The sequence below is a fragment of the Leucopleurus acutus genome, assembly GCF_964270905.1.
Source record: "Leucopleurus acutus genome assembly, chromosome: Y".
NCBI classification, from domain to species: Eukaryota; Metazoa; Chordata; class Mammalia; order Artiodactyla; family Delphinidae; genus Leucopleurus; species Leucopleurus acutus.
Genome location: NC_139164.1, coordinates 4,784,785 through 4,803,988, shown reverse-complemented (window position 1 = coordinate 4,803,988; position 19,204 = coordinate 4,784,785). Strand labels below are relative to the sequence as shown.

At 44.7% G+C, this 19,204-nt stretch overlaps 1 protein-coding gene across 5 annotated transcripts in view; it reads right to left on the bottom strand.

Moving 5' to 3' along the window:
* Nucleotides 1-1,542: 1,542 nt before the first annotated feature.
* LOC309978871 (steryl-sulfatase-like) overlaps nucleotides 1,543-19,204 on the bottom strand; it is a 180,278-nt gene continuing 162,616 nt past the window's right edge. For 4 of the 5 annotated variants that reach the window (XM_082865523.1, XM_082865519.1, XM_082865520.1 and 1 more), the window contains 2 exons: nucleotides 16,937-17,058; nucleotides 1,543-3,486 (listed from right to left, as the gene is read on the bottom strand). In XM_082865523.1, the coding sequence (XP_082721649.1) occupies nucleotides 3,113-3,486; nucleotides 16,937-17,058 (496 nt within the window). In that variant the 3' untranslated portion in view covers nucleotides 1,543-3,112. The remainder of the gene's footprint in view (nucleotides 3,487-16,936; nucleotides 17,059-19,204) is intronic. The other variant, XM_082865521.1, reaches the window with a different exon arrangement.

The window sequence follows — 19,204 nt, the reverse complement described above, 5'->3', positions numbered from 1 at the left end:
GCTGCTTCATCTGGGTCCAGGACCGGTTAAGACTTCCAAGGCCCAGGGGGAAACATATGCATAAGATTCAAGATAAAGACAGGTTACATAAAAACATAAACCATATTAAAACACAAAAGAATTCTATTTTACGACTGCGTTGGTACCTGTGCGCCTATGATCTTCAACCCCAAATGTTCAGTTTTTGTTTCTGACATTAAAAAGACATTAGACATTTTTTTGTGAGCCCCTGAAAAGAGGCCGTGTGCGAGATGGATAACTTGGCCCTTGCCCTGCCCTCTAATATGAAAGTCATGGGCTATTTATTTCTTAGCCATCTCTATACTTCCTACCCCTCCCCGGAGCCTCAGACATTCCATAAATATTTGCTGAACTAAAACCCATATTCCCCATCCATTAACATCGTGCCCCAAACATAGGAAACACTCCGCACGCTTGCTGAATTGAGTCCTGTGGGAAAGCACGGCACGACAGCACAGAATGTTTAATTGCCAAGGAAAATTTTATTTTCATTTTGCATTAACATCAGGACAAGGTTCTGGGAAACCTGCACAGAGGCAATCACTTCACAGATCGCATTGTTCAGACAGATGCCAAGTACTTTTCCTGTTTCTTTACCCTTCACTGGATGTCCTTCAGGGCTACCTGAAATCTGTTTCCTTTCTTTAATCCTTAATTACCTCGATACGTAGGTTGTGATTTTGCTTTTCATGCAGTGATACTGACATTGTCAAATAGTGCCCTGTCTATAGATTAGTGTTTGCTTAGCCTTTAACATCTACGAAATGCTAGAAATACAAAGGTTTTTTTAAAAAAAGAATTTGTTTAAAGCTTCAAAACTCACTAAGGTTTGCACATACAACTCGAGGCCACACCGATGGGAATTCCAATTTCCTGCTGTACATTCCAAGCAAAACTTTCAGATGGTAAGTGGTCTGAAGTCTATGGTAATTATGATTATGACAAATAAACCTGATTTTCAAATACCGTGAAACATAAGGGTGATCCAAGTTATTCTGAGGCAAATACTTTAAAGCTCATTGTACCTCCAGAGGTATATGGATTCTTCATTGGCTGTTACTATTGTATAGATTAAACAATTAATTCTATACAAAGCTATGTATTCACATCATCTATAAAACTCCTTCAAGTTATTTCACCCTCAAACACATGTTCTTGCATCGTACAATGTTTTGTAAAAGTCCATCTGCATTGAGCATGTTCAATTCTGAGTAAACATGATCATCTTCAAACGTAAGTTCGTAAGTGGTTTTATATAGTTTCTGTATGATAATAGCAGTAATCCTAACACGTTAGTAACATGCTGGTGCATTCTTTCATGAGACTATTTCCTAGAACAATGTGACAGATTTCGGGCAATTTCTGCAATGAGAAATCCGCATTAAAAGAAAGAATCCTGTTTGTTTTCCAACTTTAAACCATTCCCAGGGAGTGGGTGGGGGGGGGGCGGGAATCTTTTCTCTTTTTTAAGAAAAAGAAGGATTAAAATCTGAAATAGTAGACCTTAAAGAGGAGCTGGGGACATGCTGCTGGATCTTAGAAATTCTTCAGTGGAGACAAACAGAGGAAATGAGAGTCCACTGTCAGAAAGCCTGAGCCACACTGTACACATTCTCTCCAAAGTGCCCAGAGGGGCCAGGGTACCAGTGGGGTGGGGTATTCCATTGACCTGCACTCTTGTGGGATCGAGAAAACCCTGAGCCAAGAGCAGATGTTCAGACATGTTCCCGAAAGAGATGAACGGGAGGCAGAGGGACCACAGCTCCTGAGGACGGATCAGGAAAGGAACCTGCATGATACTGTTGGAGGATGTTCAGCGCCTGAAGGTGACCTAAGTGCTCTCTGCACAAGTGAGTCCTTTCCTCAGGAGGGGCTGGTGGCTCAGACATTGGAACTCTTGCCAGCTGTGCCCCTAACCCCCAGTCTCCGACGTGACCTGGTTATGCCTCATCCTGCGTTACTGAGGTTGCAGGAAATGGAATTCAAACAAAACTGCACATCTCATGGTGGAGGCATCGATGTTTCTTAGCCACAGGATCAGACCACAGAAAACACGGACATGTGTACGGGTATGTACGGACACGAATCACCTTCTCTCTTCATTAAATTCTGCAAGAACTCAAGATGTCACGTTCATGGGTGTGGGTCGCGGATGGATTGCTTGTGTCTTTCTCCCCCCATGAAATATCGCACATTTTACATGCCAAGAATTCTGAATCCTGTTAGAAGGGATTCCAGGGACTGCAGCATCACTGAAGCAGCCTTTGAGTTCAGAACCTCCGTTCACCAAAGAAACAGCAGAACCCAAGTAGAATGCTGCCAATTATGGGATGCAAATCCGTACAGGAGAGATTTGTCTTGGCATTATTGTTCCTGAGGGATTTCACCAAAAGGCTGCAGCGCAGACAGAGCTGTGAGCCTCTATTGCTTTTACTTAAATAGTGATAAGATTCTAAATACTGTAAACTTCTCGAATAAACTGTATATATATAAACATATATATCATGAATAGTATTTCATATTATTGCAAATAATACTGACAGTAATTGCCTTCCAATAACCAAACTGGAACTTACCATCATCCATGATGGGTCAAGATGGTCTTTTACTCATTATAACGTTGCATGTGTTAGATTTAGTAAACACTCTTTAAATTTTATTCTCTTTTTTGTGATGCGCTATAAGGGGAATCACAGTGGCCACAGCGTCACATCAGCTTGTGGAGTAAGTGATGCCTTATGTCGGGGATCACGTGCATTGGCTGAGAGATGAACAAGTTACCTGTGCAACTTCCTGCTCTCCGTCCGCACTGGTGTTGGCCAGACTCGATGAAGTCCCGCTTACCGCATTCATATAACATTGGCCTCGGGAGATGTGACGAATGTCTGTGCCTCTGTTTACTGCAAACCCTGATTTTTTCCCCAGGGTGTACATGTGGGGTTTTGATGGCGTCTCCAGGTGAGAAGACAGAGAAAAGGGATCTGAGTCCCGGGGTGGAAGCTGCCAGGGCTGGCTTCGCTCAGTGCCGCTCCCCGAGCTCGTCTGTGATGCAGCAGGTGGGGTGGCCCCGGGCGCCCCCAGACACACGTGGCTAATGGCTTCCTCTCCCAACCTGCTTCTCCCAGTCGCACTGGCAAAACAGGCCTGAAGATGAGCAACACATCTGAAGCCACGGCTTCCAGATAAGGTTCCCCAGCGACAGCTGATTGGGGACGTCCCGCAGGGTCTCAGCGTGGCGGGCTGCCGCTTCCTGCATGGTCTCCAGGATCTCCCGAAACCGGGGCTGTGACGTCGGAGTTAACGGGTTTCTCTCCCTGGGGTCTTGGGAGATGTCAAAGAGCAGAGGCGGGTCGTGGTAAGTGACGTATTGCCCGTGACAGAAACACACGTGTGTGGCAAAGCATCCATTGGCGCCCTCAGGGAAGAACTTGGGTGTGAAGAAAAAGGCTTTCCAGATGGACGTGCCTGTGGTTGACAAGGACAGAAGTGGGTCTCGTGGGGACAGCGTCATCAGAGTCACCCCCAAGAGAACATGCACAGAAATCACCCTGCCGTGCGCTGCAAGAAGGCAGAGACCTACCGCTCGATTACGCGTGGAATGGATTTCTCATGCTTAAGGCTCAAAAGGGTAAGAGACATAGCTTAAAAAAAAAAAAACCCCATGCATTGCTGTTTAACTGCGACAGAACAAGAGACGAAGCTGATTATGCAATAGCTGTTAGGATGCAAACTTAACCATATTAGAACTGTGGCATTTCCTCCTTGATCCATCTCTCCCTCTCTCCCTCTCTCTTTCTCTCTCTCTCTCTCTCTCTCTCTCTTGCCCCTCCCCTCTTCCTCTCTCTCCCTCTTCCATCTTTTTCCCAACCCCTAATTGCCTGGGAGAAGCTAGTGAGAAAGGAAAAAACCTTACTAATAGTTTGAGCAGAGAACTCTAAGAGGACTGCCACAGTTCAGTCTCATAAACTTGGGACAGGCACTCAGCAAATACACACTGACTAACAGATTCTAAGCTCCGAGCTCTGACCCTTTTTGTTCTCCAACTTCAAGATGCTAAGCTTCGCAGCCTGTGTTTCTGTTTAAAACAAAGCGGAGGGAAGAGGGAGGCTCAGTGCTAATATGTACGTGAGATGGTGAAACACGACACACACACACATATACACACGTGTACACATGCATATAGCCATCAGGAACCATCTGAAACACGCTAGGACCTCAGCTAACATGTGATTTCCTCCCTTTTAAGAAAGCCCAGACGCATCCCATCCAGAATTTAGTGAGGCCGGGCGTGAGGATGGGGAGAAATTGCAGCTGGGCTTCAGAAATGATCTTTTGGGGGTGAAGAAAATGTTCTGATATTAGATTTGACTATAGTCGTAGAACTCTATACAGTTACTAAAAATGGCTGAACTGGAATTCTATGCTCTATATGTGATACCTTAATAAAGGTGCTAAAAGTTCCAATTTGACCCCAGAGTAGGATGGTTACGTAGTTTTTAAAATGTAACTTCTGTGTTCCATTAAACACCCAATATTGCCATTTTTAGAAAAAATTAATTTACCAACAAATAATTGTGAAACGTTTGGTTTCCTGTTTCTCCTACAACGTTATGGCTTTCTGAAAGCTGACGACTCATCACACATGCTCTGACAGAGGTCTAAAAAGTGTTTCCTGGGTGGAAAAAGGTGGCAGATCGAAACAGAGTCAACACATACGAACCAAGCAGAATTAGGTGCAGACCGAGAATGTCCTTCTTCGCTTTATCCTTTCCGCTTTTTTATATAAAACCATAGAGACTGTCCCACTAGAAGCATCACACACCTATCTGATTCACTTCGATCATTTGTCGGCATGGAGATGGTGATTGTGTAGTTATAGGTATCGAGTGGCCCATGGATCCAAATGCAAAAGAAATGAATGGAATTAACAGAAAACAATTGCCACGGGTCCCACGTTCTCCCCAAACAGCCCCTGACCTCAGACAAGCATCTTCAAAGGTGACTAAACCCCTCTGGTTTGGGGAAGAACCGGTCAGCACAGACAAGCAATGTGCGTACGGCCTAGATACATACACTGAAGGGATCCGTAACGGGGAACCTCCCGTCCGTCGCGTAGTTGATGCTGGGAGAGATGGCACTTACAGGCTGTGTCGCTTCACACAACTTACAGGTCAGCACCTGCCTTCTGAAGATGAATTCAGGCTGCGAGGCTGCAGGAAGAATTCCAGGGGCCTGCTTTCCCTCTCCAGCAGAAGGTCAAGAGGAAGCAGTTTACCTTCAAATTCTTTCCGTCCCCCCCTCTCCTTCCCCTTGACCCCTAGATCTCCTCCAGAAGCCTTTTCGGCAGCGAGAAGCTGCAGCCCTTTAGAATCTGTCCTCCATCAGGGTCAGCGGGGCCGAGGCTGTTACAGACAGAGGCCTGGGGAAGCAAGTCTCTTCTGCTCCGGCCCCAAAGCTGCACATCTGGTGGCTGTTTTGACCTTGACATTCGAGTCAAGTCTTGGTGTGCTTAAAACCCCAAGGGAGTACAGGCTCCCGGAACAAATTCATTTAAGGGCCTGCCCTTCCCGCTTGCTTTTGAAAGCCGTGCACGTAGATTCCGTCACTGGCCACCTGTGCTCTGTCCTGCCCAGGTGTGAACAGACGGGCGGGCAGTTTTAAGGACCAGTCAGTAAATAAACCTCAAGTGTCCTCACAGGGAGCAGCGGTGGTATGGCAGTGCAGCTCGGACAAGTGCAGAATGAAGAATTAATTTTTCTGAAGATTTGTTGGGTAAGCTATAGGGGTGTTTGCCTTTTTATAGCGCAATTTGGACTTTTGAAACTTTTTATAAAAAGATACATTGAGTATTCTCTGTATTACTTCTTTAGACCACTTTGGAGTTGCTCAAATGAGAGAAACTGGGCTGCATTTTATTGCATGTAGGTGTATAAGATACGAAGCCTTACTGTTCCGTTGCTCACCAAAAACCCAGGAATCGACATTGTCAAAGGTGTCATTTCAACAGAAAAAAAGTAAATCAGCAGATCATGTGATAAGACAGGAGGTACCTGGTGTCACCTTATATTCTAATAGGTATATTGATTCCTGTTTACCAAAATTATTTTAATAATGTATTTCATCCTGGATTTCTCCATACACTACTAAAAAAATGTTGAGTTAAAAAAGTTTTTTTCTCTATTGTTAAAATTCCAGTGCACTCTGAACAAAGGCTGCTTCTGTCTCACCTCTGTCACAGATAAATATTTTGATCACCACGGGATCTGAATCTTTCTTACAATTGACGCCCACTGACCAGAGGAAGCAATTATTACATTTTCTAGGGAGAATGCAGGAAAATTAAATGGAACATTTTTTTCAAAAAAAAAGTCTAAGTATTGATGGGAACAATAATTCGACTTAGGTTTAAAATACGCTCCAAAACTTAAGAGAAATAGTTGTGACTATTAGAGGACAAAGATGACATACAGTTAGAGGGCTGCTTTGTCAAGGCCATAGAAAATGCTGTGGAGGGCTTCCCTGGTGGCGCAGTCCGCCTGCCGATGCAGGGGACACGGGTTCGCGCCCCGGTCCGGGAAGATCCCACATGCCGCGGAGTGGCTGCGCCCGTAAGCCATGGCCGCTGAGCCTGCGCCTCCGGAACCTGTGCTCCGCAACGGGAGAGGTCACAACAGTGAGAGGCGCACGAACCGCAAAAAAAAAAAAAAAAAAAAAAAAAAAAAAAAAATGCTGTGGAGATCACTACCTACCTATGAAACCCATTTTTATGCAAAATCACCACTGGAAAAAAAACCTGAGAGGATTCATGAGAAAAGAAAGTTTACAGTCCTTTGACAAAAAGGCAAATAGAGTTTAAGTGAGTAAAACTTGACTCCTAAGCTAGACCCTGAACTCAGCACCTTCCAAGTGTAATCGTAAAACAGCTATTTCATCCAAATTAAAATAAGCAGTGGATTCCTGGGATTTCTTGGGGATCTGAGGGGCGTGAGAGCCCAGGACAGGAACAGCTGTTGTGATTTTGATCACTCCCAGGGACTCAGCCACCAGAAAAGGTTCAGAGGTCCGTTGACAGAGAAACCCCAAGCCTGAGCACACAGGGTCCCCAAGAACAGAAACGGAGAGAATGCAGAGCCCGTTTTTTTCTGTCCATGCGGCACTGGAAGCAGCCTCTGCAGACATTAGATGCTGAGTTCTGCCTAACAGATACCAGTCCACTTTGCAAAGTGTTCTTCCCTTCATGCGAGGAGTCTTGTCAGTCTGGAGCCACGACCAGCATCAAGGGGAGACATCCTTTGTCTCTGAGCTCAGAAGTGTGTCCTGTCTTGGTGGCTAGTGGACTACGATCTGCTTGAACTCTCCTCCCCTTTCTGATGGCTCTGACGGTGTGGGTTCCAATCCCAGCTTTGCGATTTCCTAGCTGTGGGATGCTGGGCGTGGCTGTTAACCTCTCAGGGCCTCAGCTCCTTTTCTGATAAGTGAGCATAAGAGTAGCACTGGTCTCGGGGCTTTGCTTTGGGGGTTAACAACCCATGCCCACGTGTAAAGCTCTCAGAACAATGCCAGGTGCATAGTAATAACCACCTTTGCGTTAGCTTTGAATATAAAGCTTCCATCAATCTAAGACAAAAACACGAGTTTCTTTATGCTCTTAAACCTGTTGCCACCGTAATACAAGTCTTAAGACACCTTCCCCCTCCTCCTAAGGATTCTTAAAGAATACGGACAACAAATTTAAATGGCTTCCACACACTGGCTCTTAATTTATCACTCGGATTGAGACATCCTTTGATGAATGTTGTTGAACAGCTAGTCTTGGCAAGATTTATTTTGGGTGTTTGGAGGATTCCGCGTACATACAGAAGCCACCCAGAGTCATTTGGGGTTTTCGGTCTTAGCAGTGTTTCCCACTACATAGCGCCATCTTGGAGTCCTTCTAGAAGTATTTCAAAGACTTTTGTGTTTTCCCACTGTGAGCGGCCCATACCACCCCACTGGGACCCTCAGCTTGCCCCCTTAGTAATGTTGATCTCATCTCCTGGACAGACGTCTGAAAATCCACCCCAAGGTCCCCACGCTCATGGCGACCTCCTTGCTTCCATGATGCCCCCCAACCATGTTCCCCTGTCCTGAGCCAGCCACCTGACATCAATGCCACATTCTTGTCTTAGACCCAAAGATCCTAGGATGGGGGCCCACGTGGAGCAACCTAGGGCACCAGTGTCTTCACACATGCTCCCAGAGAAGTGCGGACCCAAGGGCTCTTGTTCTTGACCCCTGAGACTCGTGCCCACCCATTCTCCGTAGCCGAGACCCTCAATGACCCAGTACTGGGCTCATGGATTATAGACCCGGTTCTGCCAGCTTCCTGCGCTGGTTGCACTGAGACTCAAGATACAAAAACACTGAGAAGGAAGAGGAAGCAGGTAAGGGCTGTGACCCAGAGCACCTGCTTTTAAATTCAGATTTAGAGGAACCCTAGCTCCACGAGTGATGCCTGAGCGCCCGAAAGCAAAACACTCCCTTTGACTAAGCGTTTGTTTTTGCATTTGGGGGGATGGAAATATGAATTCTGTACTGAGTGGGTACACAAGGCATGCTAAAGTCTCCCACTCCCCTTCACTGTCTCTGTGTGTTGAAATGCTATCCATTGTTCAAGGTCCGACAACTCGTCCTCCGTGAGCCTGTCCAGGTCTCCAGCCAGAAGCTACCCCTGTTTCCTGGCGCCTCTTAGCAGTTTCTACCGTGCGTTCAGCCCTGAAGGGCTACCACCGTCTGTGGACTCCATTTCTTTCTAGGTTACTCGCTCTCTGAACACAAGAACTGTTATCTCCCACGGGTGCTAAATACCCAGCACCTAGAGCCTTACATAGAAGAGTGACTGTATCTGTGAATTACCAGCGCCCAGGGCCTTACGTAGAACAGATGCTCAATAAAAATATGCTGGTAAATTAATGATGAACGGGCCGATGGGATGATCAGGAAGACACCGAAAAAGAGGGAAGAAGCCAGCTGCCACCACGGAAGCCGGCATGGGCGCAGACAGGAGGCCCGGTACGTTCTGTGCGTCTCTCCTCCAGATCCACTGGGGGCGTCCTGCCTAAAATCACTCAGCGCCAACACAGCCTCCAGCCAGCCAGAGATTCAGGCTGCTTGGTGACATTTGTTCACGGCAGATAAATGAGCCAGGAAGTCAGAGATTTCTCCACGGGGGGTCTCCACGTCACCTTTGCCTTCAAGAAAGCGTGTGCACAGAGGCATGTGCAGGGTGGACATGGCGGCAGTGGGACGGTGTGGATCAGGGTCAGAGTTCATCCAGGGGAGGCCAGAGCTGAGGTCCCCAAGGATGGGTGGACTTAGGGAATGAGAGGACACGAATGAATTCCAGAAACAGTCCATGGGGCTGTGGAGATGGCCAGAGAGACAACAGTGAGGAAGAAGAATCATCTTTGCGAGTGTGAATAAAAGAACTTATTGTCTTGGGGGAAGAAGTTCCAATTTACCACAGTGCAGACTCTCAAAGTAGCCAGTGTTGGTTTAGCACCAACTTGGCGTCAACTCTTGTTACTGCATGCCCATTCTGTGACCTCTGACACCTCTTCGTCCTCATCTGTAAATAACTTTGGTAGAGACTGAAACTATCCTCAGGCTGCCAAAGTTGTGGGGTGTCACCAGGGCACACAGACACCCATAATGAAGGCTATACTGCCCAGCCTCCTCTGATACCAGGTGTGCACAGGTGACCAACTTCTGGCCTGGGGAACATCATTCTTTCCATCCATTGCTCCCTCCTGCTGCCCGTAGGTGGACACTGTCACCCTTCTCCACGCAGAAGAAGCTGCTGCATCCTCCAGGTGGCGGGACGGAGCTTGGAGTCTGCATCCCTGAAACTCTGTGGACCACCTACCGCTAGACTTCACTCACGAGATGAAGACAGAAACCTCCCTCTGATATAAGCTACCGTGACTTTTTGTTTCTGTTACGGCCAAATCTAATACGAATATAATCAAACTCACTTTTTTTTTTTTCAAACTCACTTTTAATAAGGAGGATTAAAAGAGGCATCATATGCAAAGAGCGTAGCAGAGCATCTGCTAGACAGGAGATATAGAATAAACGTAAGGGTGCAGTGTATTGTTATCAAGTGTGTCTTCAAAAGACATGCAGTGGTCACATAAAAAAGATGACGCATTTCAAGAATAAGAGAGTTGACTTCAGACTATACTACAAAGCTACAGTAATCAAGACAGTATGGTACTGTCACAAAAACGGAAAGATAGATCAATGGAACAGGATAGAAAGCCCAGAGATAAACCCACATAAACGCACATATGGTCACCTTCTCTTTGATAAAGGTGGCAGGAATGTACAGTGGAGAAAGGACAGCCTCTTCAATAAGTGGTGCTGGGAAAACTGGACAGATACATGTAAAAGTATGAGATTAGATCACTCCCTAACACCATACACAAAAATAAGCTCAAAATGGATTAAAGACCTAAATGTAAGGCCAGAAACTATCAAACTCTTAGAGGAGAACATAGGCAGAACACTCTATGATATAAATCACAGCAAGATCCTTTGTGACCCACCTCCTAGAGTAATGGAAATAAAAACAAAAATAAACAAGTGGGACCTAATGAAACTTCAAAGCTTTTGCACAGCAAAGGAAACCATAAACAAGACCAAAAGACAACCCTCAGAATGGGAGAAAATATTTGCAAATGAAGCAACTGACGAAGGATTCATCTCCAAAATTTACAAGCAGCTCATGCAGCTCAATAACAAAAAAACAAACAACCCAATCCAAAAATGGGCAGAAGACCTAAATAGACATTTCTCCAAAGAAGATATACAGACTGCCAACAAACACATGAAAGAATGCTCAACATCATTAATCATTAGAGAAACGCAAATCAAAACTACTGTGAGATATCACCTCACACCAGTCAGAATGGCCATCACCAAAAAATCTAGAAACAATAAGTGCTGGAGAGGGTGTGGAGAAAAGGGAACCCTCTTGCACTGCTGGTGGGAATGGGAATTGGTTCAGCCACTATGGAGAACAGTATGGAGGTTCCTTAAAAAACTACAAATAGAACTACCATACGACCCAGCAATCCCACTACTGGGCATATACCCTGAGAAAACCATAATTCAAAAAGAGTCATGTACCAAAATGTTCATTGCAGCTCTATTTACAACAGCCAGGAGATGGAAGCAACCTAAGTGCCCATCATCGGATGAATGGATAAAGAAGATGTGGCACATATATACAATGGAATATTACTCAGCCATAAAAAGAAACGAAATTGAGCTATTTGTAATGAGGTGGATAGACCTAGAGTCTGTCATACAGAGTGAAGTAAGTCAGAAAGAAAAAGACAAATACTGTATGCTAACACATATATATGGAATTTAAGAAGAAAAAAAAATGTCATGAAGAACCTAGGGGTAAGACAGGAATAAAGACACAGACCTACTGGAGGACGGACTTGAGGATATGGGGAGGGGGAAGGGTGAGCTGTGACAGGGCGAGAGAGAGGCATGGACATATATACACTACCAAACGTAAGGTAGATAGCCAGTGGGAAGCAGCCGCATGGCACAGGGATATCGGCTCCGTGCTTTGTGACTGCCTGGAGGGGTGGGATAGGGAGGGTGGGAGGGAGGGAGACGCAAAAGGGAAGAGACATGGGAACATATGTATATGTATAACTGATTCACTTTGTTATAAAGCAGAAACTAACACACCGTTGTAAAGCAATTATACCCCAATAAAGATGTTTAAAAAAAAAAAAGAATAAGAGAGTAACAGGGAAAAGCCTAAAACCACCTACAAAACATTTGTGGATAGAAGATCCGAAGGTGAGGAAGACACAAATATTTAATATAAATATGAATACCTAATATAAATACTTAATACAAATATTCACTACAACATGCCTTGGTTAGAACTAAAATGTTCCCATAGAAAATGCCCAGCTCTGCTAGCAGATGGAAGCAAATCAGGACGGAGCTAGAAACAAGCAGGAATACTGTGAGAACTGACATATGCCCCATGCTGACACCGAAGAAGAGAGATGTGCAAACTATTGCAGAAAATCAGTAGGAGCGAGTACGTCGCGGGGAAAGGGCAGAAGAAGTGGCCTATGGTAGATGCAAATAAGCTGGGTGCTGAGCTAACACTGGAGGACTCGTTCAGAAACACTGTGCTTTGGGCATTCGAGAAAGAAACTCCCATTGTGATGTATTTTGTCTCTGTAAGGAAGCAAGGTTGCATTGTGACAAATGAACAGAAGTCATGGCTGACACGTTTTTCGTCCAAGAATTAATGTAATCTTAGGTCAGACATGCGAAAACTTTAGTCGAAAAGTATTAGATGTCTGTAGAGAACAGACTTGTGGTTGCCAAGGGGGAGGGATTTGGGGGAGGGATGGATTGGGAGTTTGGGATTAGCAGATACAAACTGTTATATAGAGAAGGGATAAACAACAAGGTCCTACTGTAGAGCACAGGGAACTATATTCAATATCCTGTGATAAACCATCATGGAAAAGAATATGAAAAAGAATGTGTATCTGTATAACTCAGTCACTTTGCGGTACAGCTGAAATTAACACAACACTGTAAATCAACTCTACTCCAATAAAAAAAAAGTAGACGTATGTTTCAACAATGGTCTAATATTATTTAAAAGGTAATAGGAAGTACCATATAAAAATACATGTTTGATAGACCAAGTGGGAGAAAACAAAATATCCTTTTATGACGGTGTTTTTCCATTAAAGGAAATGAATGGTTGGGACGATAAGCCCGTTACTGAAGCATCTGAGTGATAATGAGATCAAACAAATTGAATAAACGTTGAACACAATTTCCGGGAAACCTTTTCCATCCTCCTATATCACCATCACACCTTCTCTGAGGTTGTGGGCAAAGCAGATCCCGTCCATCCTGGGACACATCACCCTGCGGTCCTACAATCACACACACACACGTCCCACGATACCGGGCTGAGAAGGCAGGCGAAGGAATTAGTGGGTGAATATCGCAAAGGTCAAGAGCTGTTGGGAATGCAGCCTTTGGTCGAGATTTTCAACCAAAAGGAAAAGGAAATCCTAAGACTTGAAATATATCCTTGAAGTGATTTACGTATGTGCGTTTTTTCTTAATTGCGACAAAAGTTCTGGTTGGGCAAGGGCTTCTCCTTCTTAAGGTAAGCTGGAGTACAGGAACGTTCTCTGCAGCTTTCATGTGAAAATGCCACAGCCCCCGTGAGTTCAGCTTCGGCCCTCGATTTGTTGTTTCTGACACTTCAGGTTTAACTTCCGAAAATCAGACAAAGGAGAATCAGACCACTGACACAAACTGAAGTCATTAATAAAGACAAAAACTAAGCATAGCCTTTCTTACACCGATCAACTCCTGAGACATAGGCAGCTGCAATTAGAATCTTCTCTCTTTTCTTAGGTGCATTTTAGAGGCAAAATTAATTTTTTAACTGGGTGAAAATCTTAGTGAACAAAGCAAGCATTTTTCCTCAAATACTATCGTCATACTGTTGCAATTTTAAACCTCACTTATCTCCTATTTTCAAAAAAAGGCACCTTTAAAAGAGCTAGATATAAACAAATTTCTTTGGAATGAATTCTAATTCCCTACTGCTTTTTGTTGTGATGTAAGATTTTAAAAAATTATTTTGAAGTCTTAAAGGTCAAAATTGTTTATCATTTTTCTATACACAATGTATGCTTCAGGGGTACTACTGAGGTTTTTCAAATGATGCTTTAAAAGAAAGTCACAGGAGAGAAGTTTCCAACAAACTTGAATTGAAAAGCTAGCAGGATTTATGGGACTCCTTGGATTCCACATCAGCATAACCACATCCCATGGATTTCTGTACGACCAGCTGGCCTGGGAAGTCTCACACTAATGCGAGCATTTAGTTTATAGCCTTACATTCATCTGCTCAAAAATCTGCAGCAGAATCTCAGAGCTAACTACCAGTCTTTTAAGATAAATTTTACCATAAAATCAAGTTGTCATTACATTGAATTTTTACTAACACTGCTTCGTAGGTCAAAACTTAAAGCCAAACTTTTTGAATACATGCGGAACAGTAAATTTAAACTCACAATTCCCATTGTAATGCAAGAAAAGTTACCGGTGTCCTAATAACACTTTCGTGAGTTCTTCTAAAATGCAGTGGGCGTAAGGATATGAGATGATTAAGTTAGGCCATTCAATTTGCTGAGACAACGAAATTACAGAAACATTATCATTAGAGAATGATTCAATTATAGAGAAGACACTGTATATGAAAGCTGAAAGGGGTTCATGTTTTAAAAGGGTGGAAACAGCATTCCAGCTCTAAGTTTTTGGGAAAATGAGTAACAAGTTGGGAATTGTAACATGTAGGCGTCCAACTGATCAAAACAAACGGCAACTGGATCTTAACCACACCACCACTCAGCTCTAGTTTACGGGTACCAGCGTACTTACTGCTGGTAAGCTTGTGCTTTCCGAGCGAGGAACAGGGCGTGCGTTTGCCAGGTCTGCCAGTTGCCGGGGTGTCAGCGCTCGCCGCCTGGCTGACTTCCAGGTAGCAGTGCTTTCCCAACAAGCTGGCAAGATGCCTGAGCCATCCGGAGGTGGCTCCAGCTCACTGCTGCCCTGACGCTACATTTCTAAACCCTGATCCTAAACGTCTCTCTTCTTTTCTAGCAAAGTATTTGGAGGCCAGGAGGCAGCCCTCTTACCACTGACAATTACGGGAAGCGTCTCCTGTGTAGTGATTACCATAAACTCCTACCAGCACAGATCCGAGATGATGTCAGTCATCTCCTCTAGTACTAGTTTACTTTCTGTATTCTCTAGTTGACAGGTAACTCCACACACACGGGTGACACTTCCTTACACACCTGTGCATTCCCAGCTGTTTGCACAGCCTTCAGCCTGTCCTGAGCTAAGAGGTCAGCAACTCCCTGGCAGAGAATTTGGTCTATTTTGCTCACTGACAGGTGCGCAGCCTAGCCCAGAAGGTGCCACTTAGTAGGTGCTCAATAAATACGTGTACAACAAACGAACAGATGAAATACTGAGCAAACAGCCATGGAGCCACGTGTGACAGCCAAGGCAGCAACCGTTGTTACTGAGTTTCAGGCACAATCTGAAAAGTAGATGAGACGATTCATAAAGCCCACGGTTTCCTGAGTCCCTTTAGCTACATGCATGATTCCGGTGTGGAAACACCGTCATTTTTCCTCGTGTGCTGCTGCTTCAGGACAGAAGATAGTAAGGAACTGCATAAGAGAAAATGTCACTTGTGTGTTGTCTTAGAAGCAAGCTTTATCCCCAGGCCAGCTGCCTATCAGAATCTCGGTCTTGTTTTTCTCACTTACTCCTATTTTCTGCCTCTTCCTGTCCCTTTTCTGTTTACTCCTCCACATAATGTGCTTCCCCAGCCCCTGATCCAGTAGGTTTCTTCCGGCTCCTCTCACTCGACGGGGTTGGCTTTATTTAAATGCAATTCTGCAAGGCTCAGGACGTGATATCATCCTTCTTTAGACAAACAAGAGTCCCCGAGACATTGTTCTTTACGCTTCTCGCAGGCTCCGTATGAAAGGAAGTGGCGAGGACCACATCTCTCATTTATGATGAGATGGCTCAGATCTAAATGCCGCCAATAATGCTAAGAAGAGACAGCATTCCTATGGGTGTTAGGAATGATGGACACATTGATGAGATACGTAAATAGGATCCCTCTGGGCCGGGAATCGTGCGCCCATGGTTTTGCCATATTGGTCTTCCGGAAGCTATCTCAAGGAAGCCGTCCAGATTGAAAGTATAAACGCTGAAGGGTAAACCTGGTGTGATCTCTTTGGGTAACGGAAGGGTTATCATTTTCCACTCTAAGAATAATGGAGCACCTGCTCTTTAAATGATGTCTCTGGTAAATCGACTGGGTGAGCAGAATGGGGTGAGGGGTACATTGAAATCCAGTATCAGAGTCACCTGAGTTTTTACCAAGTCATCAGCTGCAGGGGATACACAAGCTGCTCTGAGAATCTCGCCTCTGGGAGCAGAATCCCAAAACACACTAGAGAAGTGGGGAGTTTCAGTTTCCCACTGAAGAGGAACCTCAAAGTCCAATAGCAGCCTCTACCTCTGGGATATACAGCAGGGGCGTAATAGTTGCTGGATTCCCATAGACTCCTAGGCATCTTAGCGATGTGAGCCTTACTGTAATTCTAAGTTTAAATACGTGAAAACCAGATGTGAACCTATCACTACACCGACGATTCTCACTTGGTTCCACTTGGTCCTTTATGCTTTTTAGAAATGCACCCCTGTATCCGCTGTTGGAAAACCCAAAGAAGGTCCCGCCACTGATACAGTGCACGATTTACAACACCCCTGGGTTTGGGACTCATGATAACATCAAAGCGTTTGAACTCTGTCTTAAATATCCACATCTAGCAAATACACACGATCCGTGACCAAACACAGATCGATGAGCCACGACCCCTACCTTTGAGGCTCGGGAGAGAAGGTCAGGTAAACATCTCAAGGGCATTCGGTGCCAGTGCAAAAGCTACAGGACAGCAGGCAGAGAAGACGGCTTTCAGGGGGGTTGGGGCGGATGGATAAGCATTAACCAGGAAGGGAAAAGAAAGGAAGTCCTCCCGGGTTGAGGGAGCTGCAAGCACATGTCACAGCAATGTGTGACGCCCTGCCTGGACCACCAGGGCACCGGGAGGCGTAAGAGAAGAAGGAACGCGGAGGAGGACAGAGAAAGCAAAACTGAGCATCTTTCGGGCATCTCATGAGAGCAACGCCCTCTTGCAATTTCTTCTATTCCCATGGCAGTGACTGCACGTAGCCCTACAAGCATGGAAAGAAAGATGCGTCTGCTCACTGTTCTGTGGGTGCCAGCGCACGGCGTTCAGGTAGAAGTTGCAGTAGTGGAAGAGAAACTCGTGATCCGAACGATGGCTTCTCCCTTGAAGCAGGGGCATCAGGTCACGCCCATCGATGATCCTGGGGGACAAAGCAGGTGGGCATCAGGGGGCCACATCAGCCTTGGGCTAAAACCTCCCGATGTCGGTCCTTCCAGCAAATGGGGGCATGATAGAGCTACAACATGGTAATGAAGTAACCAACCCAGGACACTAACTGACCCACACTGGGCGCCGTATGCAATGTAGGGAGGCCAGCTCTGCTCGTGCATGAACTCATTTCATCCTCCAAGCAGCACCGTGAGCTGTGACCAGTATCACTCCGGGATGATGGGATGAAGAAATGGAGTGATTCACCCAACTCCACGTGTGTCATAAGAGCCAATGGGATTGAAACCCAGCTGACTGGGCGTCCGTGCTTTCCACTGCTTTCCCCTGCTGCTGTTCCTATACCGAGTTTTCTGCCTATTGCCTTGGCAAACAGTGTATTCACAAACTACGGATCTATAGCAAATAAGAATTTCTGACAATCTGAGTTTAAAAAAAAGATAATATACAGCATGGGGCAATTTAGATTGGATGGACTTCAATGCAAATGAAGTTCTAAGTCCCAGGGACGTGATTTGTAAATAATCATGATGATATTAAATACCCCGAAGATGTAAACGTACTCACATGCATTTACATATCACATATACACATTACACACATGTTTATGTTCTCAAAGGTAAATATATCTCTTCTATAACTAGGCCGAGAAGGGGAACTTTCCAGATGGTAGGCAATAACTGTATACAACTGCTAAGGAGCAAAATTAAGACTATTTGGATGTTACATAAAGGAAAAAAGCCTATAATTTTGTTTTGAGTGAAACATACATTAACAACCACTAGAGAAATTGAAGTCGTTGATTACCATTAGGCCACTGTCACCGAAACCTGGGGCAGAAGGCTACTTGGGAGGAGGTAGATTGTTGAACTTGAGGGTTTTCCTTCTCTGATTAAAAACATTCCAAGACAAATATCATATGATATCGCTTATATGTGGAATCTAAAAAAAGGGTACAAATGAACTTATCTACAGAATAGAAATAGAGTCACAGATGCAGAAAATAAACTTATGGTCACCAGGGGTAAAGGCGTGGGCAGAGGGATACATTGGGAGATTGGGACTGAATATACACACTACTATATATAAAACAGATAACTAATAAGGACCTACTGTAGGGCACAGGGAAGTCTACTCAATACTGTAATGAACTGTGGGGGAAAGTAACTTTAAAAAGAGTGGATCTGTGTGTATGTATAACTGAATCACTTTGCTGCACACCTGGAACTAACAACATTTTACATCAACTACACTCCAACAAAAATTTTTTAAAAAACCCAAAACACTCCATCCCTCGCCTCTCCTACTATGAGTTAAACCTATTGGTTAACTTGGTTATATAATGTGGGTAAGCACCCTTGAGAGGTCCTACATCCCTTGAGTTTTTTTGTTTTTTTCTTTTTTCTTTGTGGTTTATTTTGGTGTCGCTAAAAATCCCATCATGTAATTACTGCTGACTGCTTCTCTGGTCCCCACCTTAGTTATTAATCATGCACTCCGCACAAGTCCACGGAACTGAAAATATTCTATTATTGTAAGTTAAAAATAAGAACAAAAGACAGAATTGGCTCACTTTCCAGGCCTGATTCTCATCTTCCATGAGAGGAACAAGGTAGAGAGATGATTCGATCCAGAAGCAGTGTGTTCTCCGGATACTAGTTCTATCCTGAAATGGCCGGTATTGTGAATCTCAAGAAAAACTCAGTCCTTGAGATTAGGAGAGCCTAAGTAGGTGGAAAGGAAGCAAGGGATGAGGGGAGACGGGCAGAGAGGAGGACCTGCGCATAAAAAGCCCCCAGTGGTGAAAACCCTGAAGGTGAGAGATGGGACAGATGGGCCCGACACCTCTCCACCACCTTTAGCTCCACGTGGAGAGAAGGCCTTTCCACGATGGCTCGAGGGTGAGAGTGAATCTCTGTTTCTCTGACTCAATGTCTAGCTCATTTCTCGAAGCTGTTTTTCATCATAAACCCACAAAACTCAGCACTTAAGAACCCAGGAGACAGAACTGTTCTCTTAAGATTGGTATTTCATAACCGAACTGGGCCTGATCCCACAAAGGGGGATTGAATGACAAAAAGAACACTGTAAATCTCATAGACTTTTTTTCTGATTTCCAA